The 27,281-nt window shown below is 38.2% G+C and overlaps 1 protein-coding gene across 19 annotated transcripts in view; it reads right to left on the bottom strand.

Moving 5' to 3' along the window:
• Positions 1-27,281, bottom strand: part of LOC120524878 (erythroid membrane-associated protein-like) — a 111,295-nt gene that overhangs the window by 32,819 nt on the left and 51,195 nt on the right. For 9 of the 19 annotated variants that reach the window (XM_039746707.1, XM_039746699.1, XM_039746767.1 and 6 more), the window contains 3 exons: positions 22,957-22,983; positions 22,848-22,874; positions 21,907-22,696 (listed from right to left, as the gene is read on the bottom strand). In XM_039746707.1, the coding sequence (XP_039602641.1) occupies positions 22,203-22,696; positions 22,848-22,874; positions 22,957-22,983 (548 nt within the window). In that variant the 3' untranslated portion in view covers positions 21,907-22,202. Of the gene's footprint in view, positions 1-986; positions 1,035-3,206; positions 3,255-10,190; positions 10,263-21,906; positions 22,697-22,847; positions 22,875-22,956; positions 22,984-27,281 lie in introns of those variants that run through there. The other 10 variants (XM_039746716.1, XM_039746724.1, XM_039746823.1 and 7 more) reach the window with 4 other exon arrangements.

Below are 27,281 nucleotides of genomic sequence, written 5' to 3'. Positions count from 1 at the left end.
AGTTTCAGGCAACTTGATACAATATGTCCTGGCTACTCACAAGAACACAATTTCTCCTTGATTTGGTATTGTCTTTCTTTTAAGCTAGCCATGGTTTTACCCAATTCTGTGAGTTCAGATGTTGTTTTACTATCAAAAAAATGATAAAAGAATCCTGCTCCCATTTGTGTTTGTGTTTTTCTTCTGTGATTCTGCTGCCATTTTTTTGGTGGCAGCTCGTTAACATCATTGAGAGCATCTCCCACTTCACGACTTGCAATTTCATCTTTAAACTCCGGGGAAAAGTTTGAACATTGAAATTAAAGTAGGCAACATTTGAAAGATTACTATATATTAATTTATCGAGTTGGGCCTCATTTATATTCCAGAATATGCGTGATTAACCAATACTTTTAAGCAGAGCAAATATTTTCCAAAATCCCTTCACAAATAAATCTATGGAAAAAAAGCAGTCTCTTTGTTTATGTCATAGATAGTGATGGCCCATTCCAATGACTTAATATTTATGAACACTGTACAGACTTGATCAGTGGAATATGTACCAGGTTGCATGTCAAAAATCATCAGGTCTCCAGAGATGGTGTATAAAAGTGTTCATTAACATAACTTACCCAGTAACCAACTTATGGTTAGGTGCAGTCATCTAACGTTTGATTCATAGTATTTAATTTCACCCACTGTCTACTGGAGAAAAATCATGATGTCTGCCACTTGCCTATGTCAATCTTTAACTTGTCCAGCAGATCACAAATATCATAGTACAAATGTCTACTCTTGGGCTTACTCCTTTTTTGAAATCTGAGATTATTTTCTGCCAATGAGATTTTATTAACATAGATAATAAAAAGGGGACAAAAAAGGAGATGTTATATTAAAAGAAAAGTCTGTTAAGTGGGAAATCAAAATGATCTGATGTAAATACTAAGCTGCAAATAAAGAAACCTAAAGCAAATCGTGTATTTTTGTGCTATTTGCAACTGACTTACCTGTATTGTTCTGCTTAGAGGAAATTGTTAAAGGCATTAGTGCTACAACTGTAAGGAAAAAATAACTAACAATTAAAAATGGGCAACAAAATGTTTCACTTATATATCTCACTGTGACTGATGCACTGGCAATTTGATTTAGTTATTAACTCAGGCAGAAAAGTCTGAACATAAAAGAGTAATAGACATTACAAGACAGAGGTTTAGTATATTAGGTACATTTTCATAATGGGGCAACACCTGAAATCATACTCAAGAAAATTGCACTGTGAACCTGTAATTTAAAAAAGTAATTTTTAAATTAGTCTTCACAATACATTTTTATTTTTTTCACATAAACTATCAAGACCTGTGGAAAGTATGTTTTTTTACAAACATTCTGTGGCATTTCTGCATACAATCAAGAGCTAGGGCCATCGAGTCATTCTATATCAAAGTACAACACTATATAGTTCAACTGATTTTTTATCATAAATAATAATAAGGGGATTAAAAAAGGAGATGTTATATTAAAAGAAAAGTCTGTAACTGGGAAATCAAAATGATCTGTTGTAAAGCCCAGAACAATAATCCTAAATCTAATACCCACCAAAGGTATTTGCATACTAACTTTCACGAATTAACTCAGAAACAGAGTTCACGGGGCCTCATGTCAGAAAAGATAGTGATACTGAAAGGTTTATTACTATTTACATGGTGTTGCTACCTTCTCGGTGCAAGAGAAAAGTGAGACTTGTCTACACAGATAGGAAACAAAAAAGATGTTCCAGCTGCATGGACCCGCAACTTCAAACAATGCATTCTCATGCTGTGCCCCCAAGATTGAAACTCTATAAGCACAATGCTATTTCTTTTTTCTAGTTTGAGGCCATTAATTGTATTTTGTTTTTTGGTTATCATTCTGTCTGCATCTTTTGGTTTTTAAAGCATGGTGATGGAGTTGTTAGTATTGCTGCCTTTGAAGGTGCAGGTCCTGCTCCATGCTCCCTCTTCCTATTTGGGAGTCTCTCGAACCCACCACCATTGATAATGTAACCGGATAAACCGGCAGATGGGTACAAAGCACATTTGTAGCAAGGGGATGGTGTAAAAGTGTGCAAGTGCTTTTATTAAAAACATCCAAAACAGTGTCCAGATAAATAGTGCAGTGCTTCAAAGTTCCATAAATAAATAATCCATAAAAACCACAAGTGGAGGTTAAAATCCATAATAAATAAACCCATTAAAGGAAGTTGTCCTTTTTTAAAAAAAAAAACTGTGCCTTCTCCATTGTAACTGGCAGCTCCCCTGCTTCTCCCATCTGGGCCCTGAAACAGGGGAGTCGCCCTATCAGCAGGTGCAGCTCCCTTCTACTGCTCCGGTAGCCTTCCGTCCCCTGGCTACATACAGGTCTCACTGGACTGAGACTCGGATTCCCCAGCAACCAGGGGCTCATTCTCCCAAGCCTCCCTGACTCCCACTGCCTTCCACAACAAACTGTCTTTACTCCTGCTCCTCTGAAGCGCTCAGCTGGAGTGACCGCTTCTTTCAGCCCCCAAGTGTCGGCCAAACACTCATTCCAGGGGCTCTCCTCCCAGCTGCTTGCCTTAACCTCTCTCTTTGCTTTCATTTTTTCTTTTTCTCTCCCCAGCATTCACGGTCCTCCTATTTATTATGTGGACATGGCACTAGTGTGGTGATTAGCAGCTCCCGGCATCAATTACAGACATGGGCGATCCCACACCTGTGCACTTCAGTGTGGAAACACCCATGCCCACATCTCATCCGGGAACCACTCCGGCCACTCTACTACGCCCCCTCCGTAACCCGTGAGTGTGGCTATTATTTATTTAAAAACTGGCCATTCAATCAGAGCTGCAGACCCGCTATACCACACTGCCTCATAGCTCAGGTCACATTTTTAGTCACAATAATCAGTCAAGCATAGTCAGCAGACACTTCCCTTGCAATCAGGGACACTTTAAAGACCATTGCACCATTATAATCCATTCAAACGCATTCAATTCCTTCTTCCCCATTAATGCCAGTACATTTTGCAGAGTTCAGCAAAGTTCCTGAGCTCATGGTGAAGTGAACTGCATGGGGCTCACTCTTCACTAGATGTCACACACAGTTAGAGAGCATTTAATATTGCACTAAATGGAAACTAGACTTATAAAGCTGCAAATAAAGAAACCTAAAGCAAATCAAGTGTTTTTGTGCTATTTACAGTTGACTTACCTGTATCATTCTGCTTAGTGGAAATGGTTAAGCGAATTGGTGCTGCAACTGTAAGGAAAAATAATTAACAAATAAAAATTGGCAACAAAATGTTTTACCTATATCTCACTGTGACTGATGCACTGGCAGTTTGATTTAGTTATTAACTCAGGTGGAAAAGTCTGAACATAAAACAGTAATAAAGACTACAAGACAGGGGTTTATTATTTTAGGTAAATTTTTATAATGGGGCACCTGAAATCAAACTCAAGAAAGATGCACTGTGAACCTGTAATTTAAAAAAAGTGATTTTTAGTCTTCACAATGCATCTTTATTTTTTTCACATAAACTACAAAGACCTGTGAAAAGTATGTTTTTTTACAAAGTACAAAACAATATAGTTCAACTTATTTTTGTATAGTGCTCTTCACTGAGTGCAGGTATAAAGCCCTGTAAACAAATTCTCAGGTAAAATTCAAGTATAGATTATATCAATTACTAAATACAGAATTAGTATATGTATAGATTTGTTAAAACACTCAGAAAACAATGTAGAAACTGATTAACACAAATGAAAACCAACAATATCTGTCCTTTAATTAATTGATGAACTATGGCTACTAGACAATGAAGGAGATTAAAATTGTAAAACAGAAAGTGAACTCAGACACAGTCAGAGTCCAGGAGATCTTGGATAGCTGGCTGCCTAGTCTATCCTGGACATTCTACACTATATCGGAGTCTGTGCTGGGCAGTTCAAAGCAGATAACATTTATCAATAAATACAGTAATCTCAGTCTTCCTGTCTGCATCATCTCCACCAATTAATTAAATCTCTGTTTTTTTAGGATTTAAATACAAGTAGTTATTGCTCGGGCGGCACCGTGGCGCAGTGGGTAGCACTGCTGCCTCGCAATTAGGAGACCCGGGTTCTCTTCCCAGGTCCTTCCTGCGTGGAGTTTGCATGTTCTCCCTGTGTCTGCGTGGGTTTCCTCCGGGTACTCTGGTTTCCTCCCACATTCCAAAGACATGCAGGATGGATGGATAGTTATTGCTCATCCCATCTTTAAACTTGATGGCAGTTAATTAAGCACAAAAAAGGAAAATATGATTTTATTTGATATAAAAATATAGCTGAGTATCATCTGTATACAAGTTAAAGAGAATATTAGATTTTCCAAGTATATTTGCCATCAGTAGCATGTAAATTGAAAATTAAAATGGTCTTTGTTTTGAACCCTAAGGGATGTCATTTAAAACTTCATAAAAGGAATAATGGACTACCATCATCAGATTTCTGTACACCCTGAAGTTGATTTCATGAAGTAAACTAGGTAAAGACAGCAACAGATAGCCAGTGATCATTTTCAAGCTCAGAGTTGTTTGCACTACTGCACTACTGTCTACATCAACTTGTATATGGACATTGTAGTTCCAGTAAGAACAGTATGCTGCTATGCTAACAACGAGCCATGGATTACAAGTGACATTAAGGGCTTTTTGAACCAGAAGAAAAGGGCTTTTAAAAGCAGTGATCAGCAGGAGCTCAAGCACATGCAGAAGGAACTCTGAGTCCAGCTCAGGGAGGCAAAGGAGCAGTACAGGAGCAGAAGTTGCAGAATAACAGCATGAAGGAAGTGTGGGATGGGATAAAGATCATCACTGGCTGCAGCTCGAAGCAGGGTACCACCATCGAGAGAGACGTGGAAAGAGCAAACCTGATGAACAACTTCTTTAACAGGTTTGACCACCCTAACCCACTCTCACCTCTGAGTACTGCATCCTCCACCCATCCTTCTGCTGATACCAGCATAGGACAGAGTTTCCCCCCACCCACAATTACAGCAGCCCAGGTAAGCAGAGAGCTGAAGAGACTTCGTGCCAGCAAAGCAGCGGGTCCAGATGGAGTATCGCCATGACTGCTGAAGGCCTGTGCATTGGAGCTGGGGAGTCCTCTACAGTGCATCTTCAGCCTGAGCCTGGAACAGGGGAGAGTCCCGAGGCTTTGGAAAACATCTTGCCTCACCCCAGTCCCAAAGGTATCACGTCCTGGTAAGCTGAATGACTTCAGGCATGTCGCACTGACATCACATGTGATGAAGACCATGGTGCAGCTGCTGGTTCACCACCTGAGGTCACAGGTCTGCCATGCCCTCGACCCTATGCAGTTCACATACCAGGAGAAGGTGGGAGCAGAGGATGCCATCATCTACATGCTACACCGATTCCTCTCCCACTTGGGCAGAGGCAGTGGTGTTGTAAGAATTATGTTTCTGCGCCTTCAACACCATCCAACCTTTGCTCCTTAGGGACAAGCTGACAGAGATGGGAGTAGATTCATACTTGGTGGCATGGATCGTGGACTATCTTACAGACAGACCTCAGTATGTGCATCTCGGGAATTGCAGGTCTGACATTGTGGTCAACAACACAGGAGCACTGCAAGGGGCTGTACTTTCTCCGGTCGTGTTCAGCCTATATACATTGGACTTTCAATACAACTCGGAGTCCTGCCAAGTGCAAAAGTTCGCTAACGACACTGCTATCATGGGCTGCATCAGGAGTGGGAAGGAGGAGGAGTATAGGAACCTAATCAAGGACTTTGTTAAATGGTGCGACTCAAACCACCTACAACTGAATACCAGCAAAACAAAGGAGCTGGTGGTGGATTTTAGGAGGTCCAAGCCCCTCATGAACCCCGTGATCATCAGAGGTGACTGTGTGCTGAGAGTTTAGACCTATAAATACCTGGAAGTGCAGCTGGATGATAAATTGGACTGGACTGCCAACACTGATGCTCTGTATAAGAGAGGACAGAGCTGACTATACTTCCTTAGAAGGCTGGCATCCTTCAACATCTGCAATAAGATGCTGCAGATGTTTTATCAGACGGTTGTGGTGAGCGCCCTCTTCTATGTAGTGGTGTACTGGGGAGGCAGCATAAAGAAGAGACACCTGGACAAACTGGTGAGGAAGGCAGGCTTTATTGTAGGCACGGAGCTGGACAGTTTAACATCCATGGCAGAGCGACGAGCACTGAGCAGGCTCCTGTCAATCATGGAGAATCCATTGCATCCACTGAACTATATCATCTCCAGACAGAGGAGCAGCTTCAGCGACAGACTGCTGTCACTGTCCTGCTCCACTGGCAGACTGAGGAGATTGTTCCTCCCCCACACTATGCGACTCTTCAGTTCCACCTGGGGGGGTAAACGTTAACACTATACAAGATTATAGACTGTTACCCCTGCCTTGCACTCTCCATCTGGCATTTTTTAACTTGCACTGCTTTTTTTATTGCTCTTTAATTAATATTGTTTTTATCAGTATGCTGCTGCTGGAGTATACGAATTTCCCATTGGGGATTAATAAAATATCTAATATCTATCTATCTATCTATCTATCTATCTATCTATCTATCTGTCAATAATGTCAAAAACTACATTTAAGTCTAACAACATTAACTGTAATATTTTCTTCAGTAGAAGGTATGGGATTGTCAAGGGCAACATGAAACATTACTGTTATATTATTTGGACTAGTAAAAAATGAAAAGGTATATCAAACAGACCGGGGTGAGAAAATTTTCTTGGTGGTTTTTAAAATTAGGAAAATGAGCAGGTTTTGCCTGAGGCAACTGACTCAAATTATTGTAAAGTTTGGAGACTGAATAAAATTATAAATATTTTTACAGTTCTGTTCCAAAATTGGAATGAGCTCACCTAGAGAGCAGTAGCTTTAATTCTTCTCTAAGGTTAGCAACAAAGTATTTGAAGAAAACACTAATTGTTTGAAGGCATGGTCAACATTTTGGCAAGTGTGCACTACTCCTTGATTCACCAAACACACGTCTTGAAGTACAGTTGTCATCAGTGTTTGTCAAACAGCTACCAGAAGACCTTTATACTTCGAATCTCCTTCTTTCACATTTGTATACACTGCTCTTTATATTGATTTATTATGCACAGGCCCAGAGTCACATTACATGTTCAGCCTTCAGGGATGCTGCTGACAACCAGATCCATCACTGATAAAATCAGTCATGTGCAAACTCATTTTCTTTAAAAAGCACAAACTGGAAAAAGACAAGCAAACGACTAAAACATACAAAGTTACTTATCTAAGTGGAAATGCCATACGACTGTTCCTGTTTGTATGGTGAAAGCTTGCTGTATTTATTTATTGGACAACACCACATGGCAAATTACAATGTTTACACCACCCAGTGAGCACTACTTTGATAAGCACATATTTTGTCTACATTTGAACCCAAATGATCTCACTGAGATAAAGCCCAACTCTTATTTAAGACACCCTCATATTTAAATGAGCTATTACATACATTAAATAGCCACCCATCCTACCCTTTTGATTTTGCCTGTCATATCCATTTACATTTTACTCATCACTGCCTCCAGGATTCAGCTAGGTTTCTGATTTCACTTCAGATTTACAGTATGTGCAGATATATATAGCTCAAATTCATTTTTTATTACTAGTAATTGTAGTATTAAGTCAAGCAATTTTTGTGTATTAATGATTTTGCGCCAGAATATAAATTCCTTACTACCCTTGCAGATATTGTCTAACATTAAAATCATTCGTATTGCTATTTTTAGCAAATCATTTTTCATTACCATTCTAGCAAATTTCACTGCATATATATACTTGTTTTGTCTCTCCCAGTGTGTCTGTTGCACAATGTTTTTGTAAATCATATTTTTAATTGAAATAGAATATGCAATATAAAACAATACAATTGGATACAAGCAACACACAATAAAGTCGATAACAAACGCACAAATACAAAAATATCCAGGGATTTATACCTACAGTATAGGGAAGTACAGTATCCAAAAAAGTTGAAATATAAATAATTAGATAGATAGATAGATAGATACTTTATTAATCCCAAGGGGAAATTCACATAATCCAGCAGCAGTTATAAATTTGACAGGATTAAACTTGTATTAGATGGAAGACTCTGATAGTTAATGAAGGAGTGTGTATGATGGCCATTTTGCCCACAGCTGGCATACTCCTCCTGAACCCAGCTCATTGATAGTCATGAAACGAACATGGACTGGGCAATGAGGACACATAACAGCAAGTTTAAGGTGCAAATCAGCGCAAAGTGTTTTTATTATTCACTCAGTGTTCAAACAAAGTGCAGTGCAAACTTTTAATAAGTAAACAAATAAATAAATTCTTGTTAAAACAGTGTCATTTGTGGAGGTTAAAATCAACAATAAATAATGAATCAATAGGTTAAAATCCAGAGGCCAAAATGCAGTCAGCATCTGTCCATTAAAAGCATTATGAGAGAACACTGGCTCGTATCCCTGCCGCCATCCTTTGGCATGCGTGTGGTCCCAGAGAGCCCAGCTTCCTTCTCCTAGGTCCATGGGAATGTCTTGGAGTGGTCAGTGTCAGGATGTGGGTGTATGTGTGTGCTTAATGACAGGAAATGACCCAAACATTATTTCTTCTGTTAATCTTGCCTCAGCTAAAATCTATTTGATGAACAATGACCTGTATCTTCAGAGTTTTAGTTGTGACAGTAATTAAAAAATGGACAAGGGGAACAAACTCATCTGAAATTCAGACTCTAAAATGCATTGTATTAAAGACCACAGATAAGAAGACACAATTTAAAGAATAATACATAAAAAAGAATTTGTTTGTTTATCATTCTGTTAAAGTAAAATAAGCTTTATGCTTTAGGTTGCATATGTTTGGACCACCCATACCATGGTGCTCAGACTCAGTCCTGGGGAACTCCCAGTGGCTGCACGTTTAGTTCTCAACCAGGTTCATAATTAGTGTGCCATTTTAAGACTAATTGATCTCATTTAAATTAGCTCAAAGCAGTATGATTGTTACATTTATTAGACATTTAGAACTATTTGTATTTTTATTATCGCTGTAAATGCTTAACTCTCTTTTGTTGTTTTCCTATTACTTTGACTTTTTTTCTTTATACTTTTCTCCCTTATTTGTAGCCTAATAATGATAGTTAACAAGGAGTTGAGCAGACAAAAGGCAAAGGACACTGAAGGTTCAAGGTTCAAAGTTTCTTTATTTAGTCATGTTTACACAAGAAACCATTAAATCGGAAGAAATAAAAGAAAATAAACAGAGACAAGACAGGTTTAGGTAATGCAGTTTCATAGTGTATATTTACAGAAAAATGGTTACAGGATACATATCAAACTTTAATCATTTCCTCCAATGTTCCTTATTAAAAAGTCATATGGCACTAGGAAGAAAGGAATTTATGGTGTGATTTGAGTGGGTTTTCAAAGCAATAATCTTTCCTGATTTACCGAAGTTAAGTTCTACATGTAATGGATGTCTGTCATCAGTTGAGATGATTTCCAGTTTCTTTAGTACTGTCCTCTGACACACACATGCCATATCATCTACATCAGCCCCAATAACTTTACCTGCATGCTTAGTAATCTGCTAGAGCTTTTTTAAAATTTTGGTTTCTCAGAACACTAAACCATCAATAAAACTGAAAGTGATAACAGACTGGATCATACTGTGATAAAAGGACAACATGAAGTCTTTGTCTAATTTAAATACTTTACAGAAGAGAAATAAAGCTGAAAGCCAACATCTACTTTAGCATCCACTAACTAGTAAATGATGGAATAAAACAACCAAACACTTGGAAAAGGAGAGTAAAAATTGTAATATGCCATAGATATTAAAAAGTAAGTTAAGAAAGGCGCTAAATTATTAGAATGAAAATTTACTTAATTTAGCAATTTCTACATTGACCCCAAAACACAAAGACTGGGAAATAACAGCTTGCCTAAGTAGGCTGAGAGTCCACTTATAAAGAGACGTTAATGGGAGCAAAAAACCTGCAGCCACATGGAGTCCCCAGGACTGAGTCTGAGCAGAATGGTGAGCATAGAGTAAAAACTAGTGAAAGGTCCTTAGATATACAAAAGACAAAAGAAGGAACACAAGTAGACTGAATAAAGAACTCTCACCTGTGCCGTCAGCCATGAACTGCACAAGAAATATGAAGATGAACTTCTTTTCTATAGATGTCAACATGGTTGCTGTATGATAAAAAATATTAAAAATTCACTATTAGACAACCATCATGATCAATCAATCACAGAAAATCCAATAAAATACAATTAGATTTAACTAGTCATTTTACAGATCATGCCTTGCTTTGAGATATTCAGAAATAAATTATTAAACAAACAAATTATTAAACAAATAGAAGACTATTTACATGAAAACAGTATTTTAAACAGAATTTCAGGATTACTTTACAGGAGAAAAATCCAGCTAAAATGTATTCACACTCAATCACAGAAGCAACATGCCAAGCTGGATTCTACAATCCTTCCTATTTTAAGCAACAGTCTCTAGCAGCTCCTGTGGAACTTTCTGTTCCCCCCAGCTAAGTGGAGACACACAACATCTCCAGGGTGTTTCTTGGACTTCACACAGTGGGCCACAACTCGTATACGTTTTGAGGGATAACACCAGGGAGCACTTGAAATACACACCCAGACCACCTTAACTGGTCATTCTCCATACAGAGAAGCAGTGTTTGTACTTTGAGCTCCTCATCCTATCAAAGAGAGTAAACTCAGTAGTTTTGGGCAACCGCCTCATTTGAGCAGTTTATACTTGCTATTTTAATCTAATCTATTTTTAATTTTATAGGAGATCAGAATGAAGCCATAGATTGATCAGCTGAAAGCTTAGGTCCAAGGATTCATCACAAGTGGGAATTTTCATATTGTGTGCTGGTGATCACAGCAATAAGGTATTGGCCATATAAATCTGGAACAGGAAAAAAAAGAAAAAATCTCTCTTTATTGGAGTCCCATATTCACATTTAATGAACTTAATACAATAGCAAGTGTGCAAACTCAGAAATTACATTTCATTTCAGTGATCAAACGACACACAGCAGCAACTATTACAAAGTTCACAAAACCTTTCCAAGTCGATAAAGATCCCCTTTGACCTCTGAGCTATCAGTGCAGAATGGCATTTGACAGATATTTATCATTGTCCTTAATTAATTAAAAATGTTAAACCCCTGCTAAAAATATTGTTTAGTGATTATGGCAGTTTATTTTTTTTTAATTTATTCTACTAGAAGGGTAGGGTAATGTTATCAAGATATGATTTGTATACCATGTATGAATGACTTGTAATTCACTGATTCAATATCTCTATTATATATATAAAATTCAATGTCTGTCTGTCTGTCTGCTTTTCACAAGAGATCTACTTAATGGATTTAGATTGGGTTGTTTTCTATAATTTTGTTTTAACATTCCGGTTGACTGTGGTGGGCTGCCCGGGGTTTGTTTCCTGCCTTGCACCCTGTGTTGGCTGGGATTGGCTCCAGCAGAGCCCCGTGACCCTGTAGTTAGGATATAACGGGTTGGATAATGGATGGATGGATGGATGGATTCCGGTTGATTTTGTGACCTCTCTCATCGTGCTAAGTATAATAGTTTGGTTGCGGTACCAATTTATTTGCGCGAATCTAAGAGAGACACAGCGGGCCAGGAGGGAGGGGGCCGGGCCCCCTTCACACACGCGCCAGCCTCGGGACGTATCTTATATCCGCTTAGGTAGCAAATGTGAGAACAGATTTGGATCGGCTATTTTCTAGAATTTGCTTCAACATTCCAGTTGATTTTGTGACTTCTCTCATCTCGCTGAGAATCAGACTTCTCTTGCAGGAGAGATACATTCGCTCTAATTCAAGACAGAGGCTGCTGGCCGAGGAGAGGGGGAAGCGTGTTATCAAGAGTAGGGAGCCAGGCAGGACCCTCCTCGCTGTCCTGTTTCACTTCTATGTGGGAGGAGCCGCAGGGAACAACCAGTCATTTATAAAACCAATAATACCTTCTGTGTAAGGAAAAAGAGTTGGTCTGCTGTTCGAGATCCACAACAGAAACCACATTGATCCTCCTGTATCTGAGTTTCACCAGTCAGATTGTGTCTGTTTTCCAGCATTGTTTTTCTCCAGACTCTGAGTAACACAATCCTTCAGTAATTCCAGCATGCCATACTTTACCCTTTTTAAAACTGTTGATCAGCACCCCAGTCTGCCAGTCCCATGGCAGAGAATACAATTTTATAATAGATTCTTGTTTGAATGAGGTCTTGCGTTTTCCCAGCCCCTGTTAAAACAATGAATATTAGCACTAATTTTGTGATTGTGTAATTGCATTAAAAAGTAATTGGGAGTCCACACATGGTCTGTCAGAAATTTGCAGAGTGAGTAATGGAGAGAAGGATGGGGCTTTCCTCACAAGCTCAGGAAACAACAGTAGAGACACTAGACCAGGGGTGCCCAATACGTCGATCGCGATCGACCGGTAGATTGCGTTGCATTTAAAAAACTTTTTTTTAAATGTTAGTCTATCATATATCCTCCCTATGGAATTTGCCACTTGATTGACATACAGGGCGGCCAGTCTGAAATCTCCTTTCTTCTAACACACTGGTCATCCGGCCCTCACGATCAAACGCGCGAGCTACTGCAAAACTCCGGCTGTGATCTAGTTAGCCTTCCAATTTATACTGACTAAAGAAGGGATTTAAAAAAAAATGTTTGGGGAGGGTATGGGCTGGATGTGGAATTGGAAGAGGATTTTTTTCTCACAATGTCACAATTGAAGTGCGTTTGTCTGATCTGTCAATCTATCATTGCAATTCCAAAGAAGGACGATGTGGAAAGGCACTTTTGAACTGTTTATAAAAACTACGAACCTGACTTCCTTCTGAAAAGCGATCTGACAAAGAGAAAAGTGACGGAACTAAAATCGCAGTTAATCGGACAGCCGTCATTTTTCACTCGGCTGAATTCAAAAGCTCCTTGACTGCATTATTCGGCTCTACTTATTTATGCGAGTCAGCCTTTTCCCACATGAAGATTATTAAATCCAAACTGTACTGTACTGTACTGTAGTGACCATAAATGTATTGAATTGTTATTGTGCCATAAAGGTTATTCAGTTCTGCAAGGTACAACAACATATATTTTATGTATAAAGTATACTCCATATATATATATATATATATATATATATATATATATATATATATATATATATATATATATATATATATATACATATATATATTTTTAATGTAGGTAGATCATTTCGACCTGGTCATTTTAAAAGTAGTTCGCAAGCTGAAAAAGTGTGGGCACCCCTGCACTAGACAAAGAGGTCAGGGACTCTGTAGGGGAAAATGTATCTATGAGACCACAGGCATCTCTCCATAATAATTCTCTGCAACATCAGCCAACCTTTACCAGTGCCATCGATATGGTGGTTGCAATGGGAGACTGTTCTGTTCTTAGCAGCAAAAAGAATAATGCCCATTTCTGAAACATGTTCATGGTTTGCATTTTAACTGCACCAAATGACAGAAAGAAAAAAGGAAGCTAGACTACAAAGTGGCTGGATTGCTTCTGAGAGTAGGAGACTGAATCTTCTTACTATTGTCCCATGTTTATGCCTTTCTACATTGTCAACAACACATTCGAAAATGCAGCCCATAGTAAATATTTTAACTCTACTCCATGAGCCGTGCCTTGTTCCCAGGAGAGAAAAGACCAGAAACAACAAACAGAACTTCATCCATCACAATGCCACACAGCAGGATCACACTGTAACAAGCCAAATGCAGGCTGTATCACTCAAATGAGTGTAAGGTGTTCAGGTATTGTGATACTGACTGGCCATCAGGAAAGGACTAATTCTTTTGGTCCTCAGTGTATCTTTAATTTAATAAAAATATATAAATATACAGTATGTATTAAAATTTAAATACATGTGCTTTTAAAGGTAACAACCACACAACTTTGTAGGACAGAGATCTATGGGTTAGAAAAAAGAAATGTTTGTGCAAGAAAATAATAGACCAAGTAGTTAGATGCCTCAAAATGTACTCTCTAACATCTTTGTCTGTTTATAATTGGCTAGTGCTGATGAGATTGAGTGGAAGCCTAAATGTATGAGAAGGACAGCACTAGCCAGCCAAGAATGTTGCAAGTATGAGCCGTCAGGATTCTGAAATGAAAATTGTTGCCTTGCTTTGATTAAACACATGTCCTTTGTTCTGTGTGTTTAACATTTTCAATGTCTGACCAAGTATTTGTCGACAGAATTAGGCAGAAGCATCTTAGGATAGAACAGCATGAAGGAAGCAACACACACAAAGTTTGTGTGATCACACCGATCCAACGCTGCAGTTCTTTGTTGCTGTTACTAAAGTTATTGTGAGGTCGTAGTTACAGGCATGCGTGGCAGAGATATGATCTTTTAAAAAGGTGTGAACAGCAAAAAAAAAAAACACATAGAATACCAGCTTTTCAAATAGGTTTTAGACCACTGTCATGTGTGATACTAAATCAGACAGTCACAGAGTCGTGTGTCTTCAATGTGATCTATGTTTGAATGCTAGAATTGGAATTGTTTGGAAATGTACTGTACACACTCTGATTCATGTTACTTCATTGTTTATGTAATCTTCATCATACCTGACTTACAAATGCATTTCAGTTCATTTTGTGCATGTGAGGCACATTAAGGATATTTCTCTATAATAATGTCAAGTTTAGATCGCTCACTGAATTAATTTGAATAATCAAACAAAAAAATTGGATATAAAATAAAAATAAGAATTGATTCACTTTTAGCAGCAGTGTGAACATAGGTGGCTGTGTGTACCTATGAGGCTAATGCAGCAGACGGTGGTACTTTAGTGGAGTCAATTTTCTTGTCAAGTAAACATGACAGGATTCTAAAGAAACAATTGGATCTGCAGATTGAGCACTTAAAGAATTACAGAAGATGTACATCAGCTGCTAAAGAGCTTTGGCCTGGGTGTGTAGCCACCATTGAGTCACTGCAGAATGCTGGCTTTGAATCAGCAGAGACAGCTGGAGAAGGTTTCAAGATGTGAGACAAAGTTAAAGGACCCAGTGTAAGCCTACCGGCGGAGATACAGAACATCCGACACTGCAGAGTGGCCAAAGATGAGGACAGGAGGTTCAATCGCAAAGGCAGCAATGGGGCTTTTAAGGGCCAGCTACCTACAATGTTGTTAGAATACTAAGTCTATTCCCTATCCCTTGCACCCCAGGACTGTTACAATATCAATTAAATACTGTGACTTTGTCTCTAACAACCACCTTAATAACCCAACATTCACACATTATGTAAGTTAAATACTTGGGGGTATAGCTGATAGTCAGACACACTTTGAACTTCTTGAAGCCTATACTGTAAAGGTTCCATGAGCAGGTGATTTGCAATCGCGAAGCAGGTATTGTGGGAAGGCAGCCTGGGTAAATCCACAATGTCTGCATCAGTGGGTCAATTTGGCATTGCAACAGTTTTTGGTGGGTGACTACTGGGTGATAGTGGGTATCCCCTTTGCTGGAACAAAATGTTGGAATTTTGAATACAAAATGCACCTTTTTTAGTTTGTTTAAGAGTTGGGAATAAAATTCCAGATACTACAAATCAAACATATACACAAAGAAATTGCAGATTGCCGCTATGCTGTTCAGGTGTTGTCTATGTGTCTGACAGAGCGTAGAGTTAGATCTTGATGCACAGGCTGTCTCGTTCCACTTTTATTTTTTCCAACGTCTTGAAATGCGTTCTGTACGGAAACGTATTAGGGCCACGGGTGAAAAAAAAATACGGACACAGTGAAGAAAAAAAAAAATCTAAATGTCGAGATTAAAGACGACATGTTGACTTTATTCTCGACATTTCCACTTTATTCTCGACATTTATGTCGAGATTAAAGTCGACATTTACACTTTATTCTAATAGTTTATTTTGTCAGTAGAATGTCGCAAACTAAACTTCATCTTTAAATGACTGTTCAATTTACTAGATTTTCTCAAACCCCTTCATTAATTAATGTAGCGCATTAAATGCTTTATATTAAGTGTTCCCCGACCCAGTTTTTAATCTCTATGCGCTTCTTCAACTGACTTCCTCTTGCACTGAGAGGCGCAGACAGCGATCGCCGCACATTGACTTCATGATGTTCCTGCTCTAAGAACATTCAGAATACTAAGAGAAATACTTGATATCTTCTTCACGATGAAATGCAATAAAGCATGTATTAAACATGAGTGGCGGGGGGCACGGTGGCGTGGCTATAGAGCTGCTCCCTTGCATTAAGGGGTTCCCAGTTGTATGTTCTGTGTAGTGAACTTTATGGCAAGTGTGACGAGGCTCCAAAACTGGATATATAAATGGGTATCGCACAGGTTTAACTGGAATATCGTGTAAATGTTGGGTTCGTGATGTGGTGGTCGGAGACACGAACGCAGAATTCAATGGATGTTCTTCTGAGCAGGCTTTCTTTATTACATGCGCGCTGTCTCTATCTAACGTACTAAACTTCCAGTTCCAATCCTTGTTTTTTCTTTCTGCACATAACCAATCACCACACGATAAACGTCTTTGTGAAATTAAAACAAGTTATAAACCTAGACCCCAGAGTTTTCAAAACTTAAAATGTATTAAAGCATATGGGGGCACGGTGGCGTGGTGGTTGCACTGCTGCTTCGCAGCAAGGGGGTCCCGGGTGTTCCCTGCCTTGAGTTTGCATGTTTTTCTGGTGGGTCTACTCGGCGTGTTTCAGTTTTCTTTCAAAGACATGTAGGATGTGGGGTTTTGTTATGTATTATTGACCCTGCTACTTTATATGTTGCACGTATTCACCCTGCGATGTGTTGGCGTCTCATTCAGGATTTACTCCTGCCTCGCACAAGATGCTTGCTGGGATGGGCGCAACCCTGAATGGATGGCATAATTAAACATGTATAATGAAGATTTTTTTAATTTCTGAAAACTCCATCCCAGCAAGCACCGTGCCCCCACATGCTTTAATAATTTAAAGTTCTGAAAACTCCGAGGTCTAAGTTTATAACTTGTTTCAATTTTACAAAGGCGTTTATCTTGTGGTGATTAGTTATGTGCAGAAAGAAAAAGCAAGGATAGAAACTGGAGGTTTAGTACGTCAGATAGAGACAGCACGCATGCAATAAAGAAAGCCCGCTCAGAAGAACATCCATTTAATCCTGTGTTCGTGTCTCCGACCCACCAAGCCCAATATTTACACAATATTTAAGTTAAACCTGTGCGACACCCATTCATATATTCAGTTTGTGGGACTTTGTACTACATTGAACATACAACTGGGGACCCCTTAATGCAAGGGAGCAGCTCTATAGCCACGCCACCGTGCCCCCCGCCACCCATGTTTAATACACGCTTTAATGCATTTCATCGTGAAGAAGATATCAAGTATTTCTCTTAGTATTCTGAATGTTCTTAGAGCAGGAACATCATGAAGTCAATGTGCGGCGATCGCTGTCTGCGCCTCTCAGTGCAAGAGGAAGTCAGTTGAAGAAGCGCATAGAGATTAAAAACTGGGTCGGGGAACACTTAATATAAAGCATTTAATGTGCTACATTAATTAATGAAGGGGTTTGAGAAAATCTAGTAAATTGAACATTCATTTGCGACAAGATAGAAGTTTAGTTTGCGACATTCTACTGACAAAATAAACTCGACATAAATAGAATAAAGTGGAAATGTCGACTTTAATCTCGACATAAATGGCGAGAATAAAGTGGAAATGTCGAGAGTAAAGTCAACATGTCGACTTTAATCTCGACATTTAGATTTTTTTTTTCTTCACTGTGTCCGTATTTTTTTTCACCCGTGGCCCTAATACGCTTCCGTAGGGTTCTGCGTGTCAACTGTGTGTTGTCATCTAAAAGAAGTTCTTCCTTAGAAAAGTGTTTTTTTGTCTCATGCTGTGTGACTCATTTCTTTTCCACTTTACTTCGAAACAATTGATGTTTGCTTTTCTGCTATTTATATTATAACATTCCCGGGTGCCGAAGACGGAAGAATGGAATTAGTCTCTTAACATCGATTGAGGATGCGTAGTCGTTAAAAAGACCTTTGGCTTCTGCAGTGCTGTCTCCGTCTACCGATCGGATGTTCAGCTGCAACAAGCACTCTAATTTGATTTGTCTCTGCGCTGAATAAGCCGCCTGGATCCGCCTCACCTGGGGTCAGAGGTAACCCTAACCCCGCCAGCATCCATTAATCTCAATCTAAGATTGTTGTGACGACAGAATTCACACTACTGTTTTGTACTTGTTCTACTATCAGTAATCTAACTCATTGTTGCAGAAAAAAAATAATAAATAAAAATGTGATAACATCTCTTAGAAGTGACTAAATAAACTTTCAAAACAGTCTGCACCTGAATGTTACACCAAATGTAAGTTTTCCAACTTGTTTGAAATTCTAGACCTTTATTCCTTGTAATTTTGGGACTTTTAAAACACTCGTGATACATTATTGGCTTAGTTTTTAGTTTATCTATAGAGCTAAAAGCATTCACGTGTGCACTTTTTTCTGCTTGAAGTTTTCTGGTAGTATTCAATCCTAAAATAAAACACGTATACAAAATAATTTAACTTTCTTCTCATGTGCTAAATAGGTTTAAAACTACAGAATAAATCCCAGTAAACGCTAAAAACAGTAAGTGTTATCTAAAGCACACTGCTCCCTGCATGTTTAAGACACATGACGTGACTTGACGATCCCCAGCTTCACAGCCCGAGCTGACGTGCGGCGCTCCAGAAAGCCCACAAACCACCCACTGTCAGCGTCTGTCCATTACTTATGACAACCGAACTTTGAAGATGACCTGACGAAAATACCATGGCATTGAAATAGGTATACTCGTACTTAACAAACACATTATATATATATAAATAACAACATTACCTTAGCGTCTGTGGTCAACATCGGCCAATTAAATCTGAAAGCCTGTTAGTACTTTCACTTTTGATCTGAAACGTGGCGCTTTTTTTAGTTCCTCTGGTTCTGTAGTTTTTGAACCGAATTATATTTAAACCGCAGACCTCAAGCAAAATGTTACCAGTGAGCAATAGGGAAAAAGAAAAAAAACAAACAAATAAAACGCTCACATCATTGACTTTTATTTCAATGACGTGAAGCTTCTTATTCCTTACTACCATCTGATAATAAACACAAACACGTCTAACTGATTCAGTGCCAACGTTTCGTCTCTCATGTTCGTTTCACGCGGCGTTGAATTAATATACCTTTTCATCAGTCATTCGCAACTCCGGTTTTAATATGTATTCTTTAAATGAAAGGACACCCCATACCATCGATGCAGCATATAGTGCTTAATTCCTTATGTATTTTCACATCTACGTATGATTTCATTTCGTTTTACTACCTTTTATTATAAGCTGTCGAGAAAGTTTATATATACTGTATTCCTAACTCTGTATATATGTTTATATTTAAGGTCTTCTTAAACAATTAAAGTTTATATAGCTGTACAGTAAATTCTTTTTTATTCTGTTCATCCAACAAGTTCAGCGTAGCTCAAACTCTTCTTTCTTTCTGCTTATAACTGCAATTTTAAAAGAAAATCTAGATTTATTTTGTCCTGCATCTCAAGCTATTCACCAAGTTCACATGTACTTTATGTTTGAAACGTTAAATGCATATTGCAGCACTACACTAAATATATGTCGATAATATTCTTCAGTTGGAGTCCTGCATGGGAGGTATTTGTACCTTAATGTTAATTAATATTGGACTAGATTTCATATTTTACATATAAGGGACTTTTGTATTCTGTGTTTATCAGATATTGTAAAACAGCCAACTTTACAGTGTTCTAATCCATTAATTTCCAAGTTTAGTTCTGAGGTCTCCTATGGCTGCTGATTTTCATCCCAATCTGTTGCTTCTTTTAAGTGGACTAAACTCAAATGTGCAAAATCTAAGTGATAATCAAAGAGATAGTTTGACTAAACAGTGAAATATTACCCTGGTATAATGGAATGTACAATAAACTAGCAATATAAAATGCTATGACTCAGGGTAACGGTATCGTAAATAATAAGTGTGGTATAAAACTTATTAATATGTCCATTTTTTAATCCAGAAACATTATTGAGTATTAAACCGCATCTTGAGGTTACACACATAACTGTATTTCAAAACAGCGTACACAAGATGTTTTAAGAAGATAATAACCAAATGCAAACCATTATTGTCTGATCTATCCATTTTAAAAGGAGATTAGCTGTACGCTACCAACTACCCCATTTGTCTCCCTTTTAGCTCCAGGGGCATAGGTTCATTTTGGAAAGTCATCGCCAAGTGTTGTTATTGAGATTGAATGTTGATTCTTAGAAGTGAATTGCTGATTGTGTTCTGTAGACAGCTAGACAATAATAACTGAAAAAGGCACACTTATGATCACTTATACTCTTTAACTATATGGAAGGTTATTTCTTTATTCTGCAAAAAAAAATCCTGCTGCTGGTAAATTGATAAAGCATATACATTTGTTCAGTTAGACAGAATATTGAGCACACTTGTAACATGCAGTCAAGTGACAAAAACTGAATAGATGTTAGAAGTATCCATCCATCTATCTTGCTAGCCTGGTTATCCGGGGTAGCTAGAGTCTATCCCAGAAAGTTTCAGATGCAAGGTTGGAACAACACTAGGGCAGGTTGTTCACAATTTGAACACACACACTGGGGCCACTTTAGCAGTGCCTGTCCACCTAAATTTAATGAGGTTGAAGTCTAATAAACTCTGTACGGATGTTTTAGCAGAAGTAGAGTGGTAACGCAGAGTTGTAGGTCCTGTCACACAGTCCCAGATTCTACATGCAGTTGGCATGTTCTCCCCATGTATTTACGGACTGACTGTTTTCAGAACATCTTGATCCTCTGCAGTTGCCTATAAGACACACTGGTGTGGAGTATGCTATGTTCTACATGCTCCACAGAGCCTACACACACTTAGTGTAAACAAAGTCAGCACCACAGTCAGGATAATTTTCTTTTTTATTTTCCAGTGCATTTAACACCTCACATGAAAATAAATTTTAAACAGAAGTCCAATATATTTTGAGATGTCTCCAAAGCCAAAACCTGTGGCCAAGGTAGCTTGCATAGATATTAAAACTTGAAGAGATGAACAGAATACACAACTTTAAACTTTATTGATTCATGTCTTATACAGGTTGAAGAAAGGTTTAGTCTTCACAGCATACCTACTGTCCATGTTGAATGTTACTGTATTTTTATATTTGTTCTTCATGAAAGCCTAGCAAAAGCTATTTCATAAGGTCTGATACAGCTTGAAAAGTTCTTTTGTATATGTTAGAACGTTTAGCAATAATGTCTGTGGTAGAGATGAAAGTTCAAATTATTGTTGTAGAAATTTTATCAATAAATTAGCAGCTATAATAAACTACAGTTAATTGTATTTTAAACAGAATAAATAACTGAAAATCTGTCATCTTACTGGAAACAGAGGATTATCACATCTATATATATAATTCACTAAGGCAAGACAACCATGGAAAGCACGCCGGAAGGGGCGTGGATTCACTGAGCAGCCAGATACAATTGGACAAGTAAGACACCTATGGCGCACGCAGGAAGGAGCCACGTTGACTGTTCATAGAGGCATGTTTCTCGCGGAGGTGAATCGCCATATGCAGCGTGTAAAACGGTTTGCGAGGGGTATCTCATGGGATCCTTAAAACAATCCTTTACAACTGAGGTTGAAACACAATGAAGTAAGCAGTCTTTAAAAACCGAGTTTTCGGTTACGACGCAAGACCGCGTGCACCATAGCAAACTGTTTTACACGCTACATACAGCAATTCTCATCCGCGTCAAACGTGCGTCTTCTTGGATGCTCCTGCAGGAACACGGAAAGTCTACGTGAGTCACAGGTGCATCCGGACTGATTATGCGGCGTATGGTACGCTGCGGGTTGGCTAGTTATCATTTAATTTGCTGCCAGATTGTACTTCAGAAATCCATTGGTTGCTGAATAAAGATTAGCATCTTTTAAGGGGCAAAAATACTTTAATCATTCCTTCAGTCAAAAGCCTTTTGCTTTTAATATCAGGGGTCCTTTGTCACGAGAACCTGGACTGAAGACAGCAAACAGTGGTCCAGAGCATTCTATGTGAAAGTTGTGGATGCGTTGTCTGGTCTCCACATCATAAAAGGACAACAGATTTCCTTTCAGGTACACCCCAACCTTCTTTGGACTTTTTTGTAACTCAGTGACAGTACTGGATTGAACCGCTTCTAACTTCTTCCCTCTACATAGACGGATGATCCAGAATTCATCATCTGTGCTTTCAGAAATGATGTTCTTCTCTTTGATTTCTTTGGTTACCACTCCAATTGCCCAGCTGCTCTTTTCACCAACCTCCACCTCCCAGTAGTGATTCCTGCTTAGCTCCTGACTTCCTGTAACACAGTACCATCTGTCTGGCCCCTGTGTGTTTCCCACAAATCTCACTTGAGATGCAGCAGAATCCACAAGAACTTCAGGGTGTCTTGAATTAATGTTGAGAACAAAGCCAACTGCAAATACAGTTGTGAAGATCAATGAAATGAATGTATTAGTTATTATAAGGGGTTTATACAGCAACATACATGAAATGAAAATCAAAGCTTACAGGCAAACACTACACATTTTATCAAAGATTAAACTTATTAATTTATTCAGATTTACCTTCTATTTGACGTATTGTTTTCCATACTGGCAAACAGAAAGAGAGAATATGATTTTAAAATGCTTGGTAAAGTTTGTGTGTGACTATAATGAAATTGCTGTTACATACCTTTTTCAGGAACAACTCCGAGCAAATCTATGGAACGAATGAAAAAAAAAAAAGCAGCATAACAAAGGCATTTATTTTCATGCATGAATTAAAATTTCCCTGGCAGTAAGGTAAGTGGTAATTGTTGGTGTGAAAAATTGTATATTTTGTATTTTTTAAAATGTATATAGATTGGGAAGATGGAAAAAAACAGAGCTAATTAATTACATACCATAGTTGAGGCGTTTAAATAAAGTTTTCATGTAACATTTCAAGACTAACAATTATGTTGCCAAACTAAAGTCAGTTTATCTAAATAAATTTTGTATTGAGTCTCTGTCCCACAGCAGAGGTATCCACTGTAAGTGGCATCCTTATTAGAAGCTCAAATCACCACAGCAACTCCTTTGTTTTTTTTTTTTTTTATATTGTAAGTAGATTTGGGTATTGACACTATTTGGGAGTAATAAAGGGTTCTACCAGACAAGCACTGGGGAAAGAAAACACCCTAACTAAGTTAAAACAACCAAGAACACTCCGAAGTATTGTGACAGTCTCCCTGGTCACTTGAGGGTACTGTAGGATCCATATTCAGAGTTGATAGGTTTCTCAAGCATACAGAAAGGATAGCAAGCCAGAGGCTATTTTATCTTTGTGGTAATGGAACAGAAATACTGGAGCACCTTAGAGCTGGATGGAGCTCTAAGCGTTTAGACCCTAGAAGTAGTTAATTCCTGTGTCTTAAATGTACCTTCCATTCATATGGTTGTTGAGCTTGGAGTTGAAATAACAAAGATTGGCAAGAGCTCATTTGTGTGATGAAGAAAGATTAATGGTTATGAGAGAAGTACAGGAGGTGTTAGTGTCATGGATATTAGGAGCTAACATGAAAGTCCAGATGAACAAAATTATGTTAACTGACTTTTATAGACTTTAGGGATATTACAGTAGGAAACTAGTGTAAAGGCAAAGCCAGTAATAATTAAATTTAAAAAAATGTGTATAGTAAAAGGTGATTGCTAAATTTGAAATTATAAACAAAACTAATTTCAAAACCGGAAAATACAAATCAAAACATGCACAAAAAACAAAATTGTTCTTTATTTTTTTGAGTCTACCTTCAGACACTAGATTATGAGCAGCAATCTTATGTAACAAGGTGGACAATGAGTCACTTGGCACATGCTTGATATAGCATGAGAGTGACCACACAAACTAATTGACAGTGTCATAAAAACCAGAAACACAAAATGTTGTTGCCAATGCAAATAAAACCACGAAAAGTCATCCCTTAGAAAAAAAAAATATTGAAGTTAAACTTACAAACAAATCTCATATCATTTTCTAAACTGCTTAATCATGAACAGGGTTGAGGAGGGGTTGAAGCCAATCTCAGCTAAGATAAGACAAAAGGAAGGAACAACATCCTAGACGGGGAGCCAGTAAATCACAATGGAACTCACTCACACAGCACTCACTAGGGCCACTTTAGTGTCGCCAATCCATCTAACCTGCATGTCCTTAGACTGTATGAAGAAACTGGAGCACCCGGAGGAACCCCACACAGACATGGGGATAACATACAAACTCCATGCAAGGAGGACCTGTGACACAAACTCTGGTCTCCTTACTACAAGGCAGCAGCACTACCTTTGCACCACTGTGCTGCGGTACAAGTATTTGATAAAATACAAATTTCCAAATGTTAACATCCTCCTCACAGTTTGGAGAAACATATGTGTATGTGGTATACACTCACTAGTCAAGTGGTTATTAACCTGTTTAGAAAGGCCAGTTAGGGTTTGGGTATTTGCTTTAACTTAACTTGTTTGGTTTATTTTGTACAGGACAATGAAATCAGTCATTTTTCACCTTTAGGTTTGCATTGTCTATTTTTGGGTTTAGGGATGACTTGAGAGCATCTCCAACCTCCATCCATTAACCAACCCGCCATATCCTAACTACAGGGTCACGGAGGTCTGCTGGAGCCAATCCCAGCCAACACAGGGTGAAAGGCAGGAAACAAACCCCGGGCAGGGTGCCAGCCCACTGCAGGGCACACACCCACACACCAAGCACACACTAGGGACAATTTAGGATCGCCAATCCACCTAACCTGCATGTCTTTGGACTGTGGGAGGAAACCGGAGCACCCAGACACGGGGAGAACATGCAAACTCCACGCAGGAAGCAAACCTGGCTCTCCTAACTGCAAGGCAGCACTACCACTGCGCCACCGTGCCGCCACATCTCCAACAAGATTCTATATATTTTTCACATCCCACTTAACCTAACCTAATTTAGTATCAATCTCAAAACCAATGCCCAAATATATTACTGTTCTGAATTTATGCATTGCATAATTAAACAATAATAGCATTATTCACACTAAAAATGTAAATGTATTAGCTTGTGAACGTCATACTTGAAACACTTAAAACAAGTATTTTGTAGCAGTATGAAGTACATTTGGTAGTAGTTGAAAATTATATACAATGACATACTGTACTTTAGAATCCCAGAATATATATGTATATGCAAATGTAATGGACTAGAATTCAGTGTTTTAAAGAAAATGACATTTCTGTGCGTTGCTTAGTGTAATGGGCTATAAACCAGTGTTTTTAAGAAAAGGCAAAATTCCTGGAAAATTCTGCTGCAGTACAGGACATACTGTACATATTTACCTGTCGTGCAAAAGAGTCACCTGCTTTGAATAATCAGACTGCTTTGATTAGTATCCCATCCACACATAATGTGGTGATACAGAACTGCCTGCTTCCTTTGAAAATTAATGAGTTCTCTGGACATTGGTTTCTAATCAGGTAATTCTTGATAGTTGACAATACTACTGTTGAACCAATGTAAATGTGTTTATATTATTGTTCTGCAGTGGAAATTGGTATGCATCATTGTTTAACTGATCATCATGTTGATCTATGCAGAGATTGAAGCACATATATGTTTGGGTAAATGAGAACAAAGTAGAACAGAGAAGTATGGTCTGAGACTTGAGACTGGTGCCTGCTTCTTTTATGCTTTTTCACCATATCAATGTGGCTACACACTGTAGCAACAGTGGCTTGTACCTGGCCCAGGTTCCCCTAGGCCTGAGGCCTGTAACACAAACATATGTTGCTCATTTGGCAATCAAAGAAAACTGCAGCTGACTTGTGTGATGCCCCAAAGTCACTCCTACTGATTAGTTTGCCCTCATCAGAATGTCAGTATTGTCAATACGATTGGACATTCAAGTCAGTGTCATAACAAATGCCTGATCTGTGCATTGTTACTATAATTATCACTTACATATTCAGCCTATAATTAGCTTGGCAGTGTTGTTATTCGCACACAAATGAAATCTATTATGCTGGTGACATTTGGGAAGCTTAAATAACATTATCTCGTGTCACAGATATGACTTTGGATAAAAGCATTTTCCATAGGCTCACCAACAAATGGTAAAATTGATGCAAACAGCTTGCCTACAGGTCAGGCATTTGTTGCATCAAGCTGACTTTGGCTAATAAACTAATGGTATATACTGTAGAGCAGTTTTTTTCTGTTCTTTAGTCATCAGGAAATGCAAAGGGTCTGTGCTGTACTTTACTATTTGTTACAGACAATCTGAGTTCCTCATTCATCTGATTTTCAAGGAATAGACATGCCATGGATAATCACAAAGGGCTGCTGAAAATAAACTGACTTTTTAGGCATTGAATCTAACCACAAAACATCTGTAGGAAAATCATCAGGATGATTACCACACAAGACTTGACAAATTTCACAATGTGTGTTTCTGTCTTAGTGGCATAACCTCAATTAAAGAACATTTCATATTTTTAATATTTTATTAGTAGGAAAAAATACAATATAGACTATTATAAAATAAAAGGGTAGAATGCATTTAATTATCAAGGTATGCAATTAAATCTATTAATATATTACTCTTTATTATTTTACAATATACATACAAATACTGTCATGACATCAAAAATGACAAGAGGCTTCCTTTCTAATGCTTATTTACGCTATTTGTTTAAAAGCTCTAGTGCACAATGACAGGCTCAAGACGTGACACTTAATTGTCTTGGTCACCAAGTTTGATTTGCCCTTATTTTCTTTGGTGAAACTCATACACAGAAGCCTGGCTTCTCAATTTAAGCATGGCCCCCTTCAGGCTACATTTTTCCACCAAAGAAGGTAGAAAGTTTAGCCATTTAATTTTACTTCCCACAAGTATTGCTTGTTTATTGATGGTATCTTTGCAGTGACAGATTAATGCACGGCATGCAATCTCAACACTAGTTAACGCTACACATACGTATGCATTTAGTTTTAATCAT

Source organism: Polypterus senegalus, chromosome 1 (assembly GCF_016835505.1).
Source record: "Polypterus senegalus isolate Bchr_013 chromosome 1, ASM1683550v1, whole genome shotgun sequence".
NCBI lineage: Eukaryota > Metazoa > Chordata > Cladistia > Polypteriformes > Polypteridae > Polypterus > Polypterus senegalus.
Note: the sequence above shows the minus strand (reverse complement) of the source record. Positions and strands in the feature narration are given on the sequence as shown.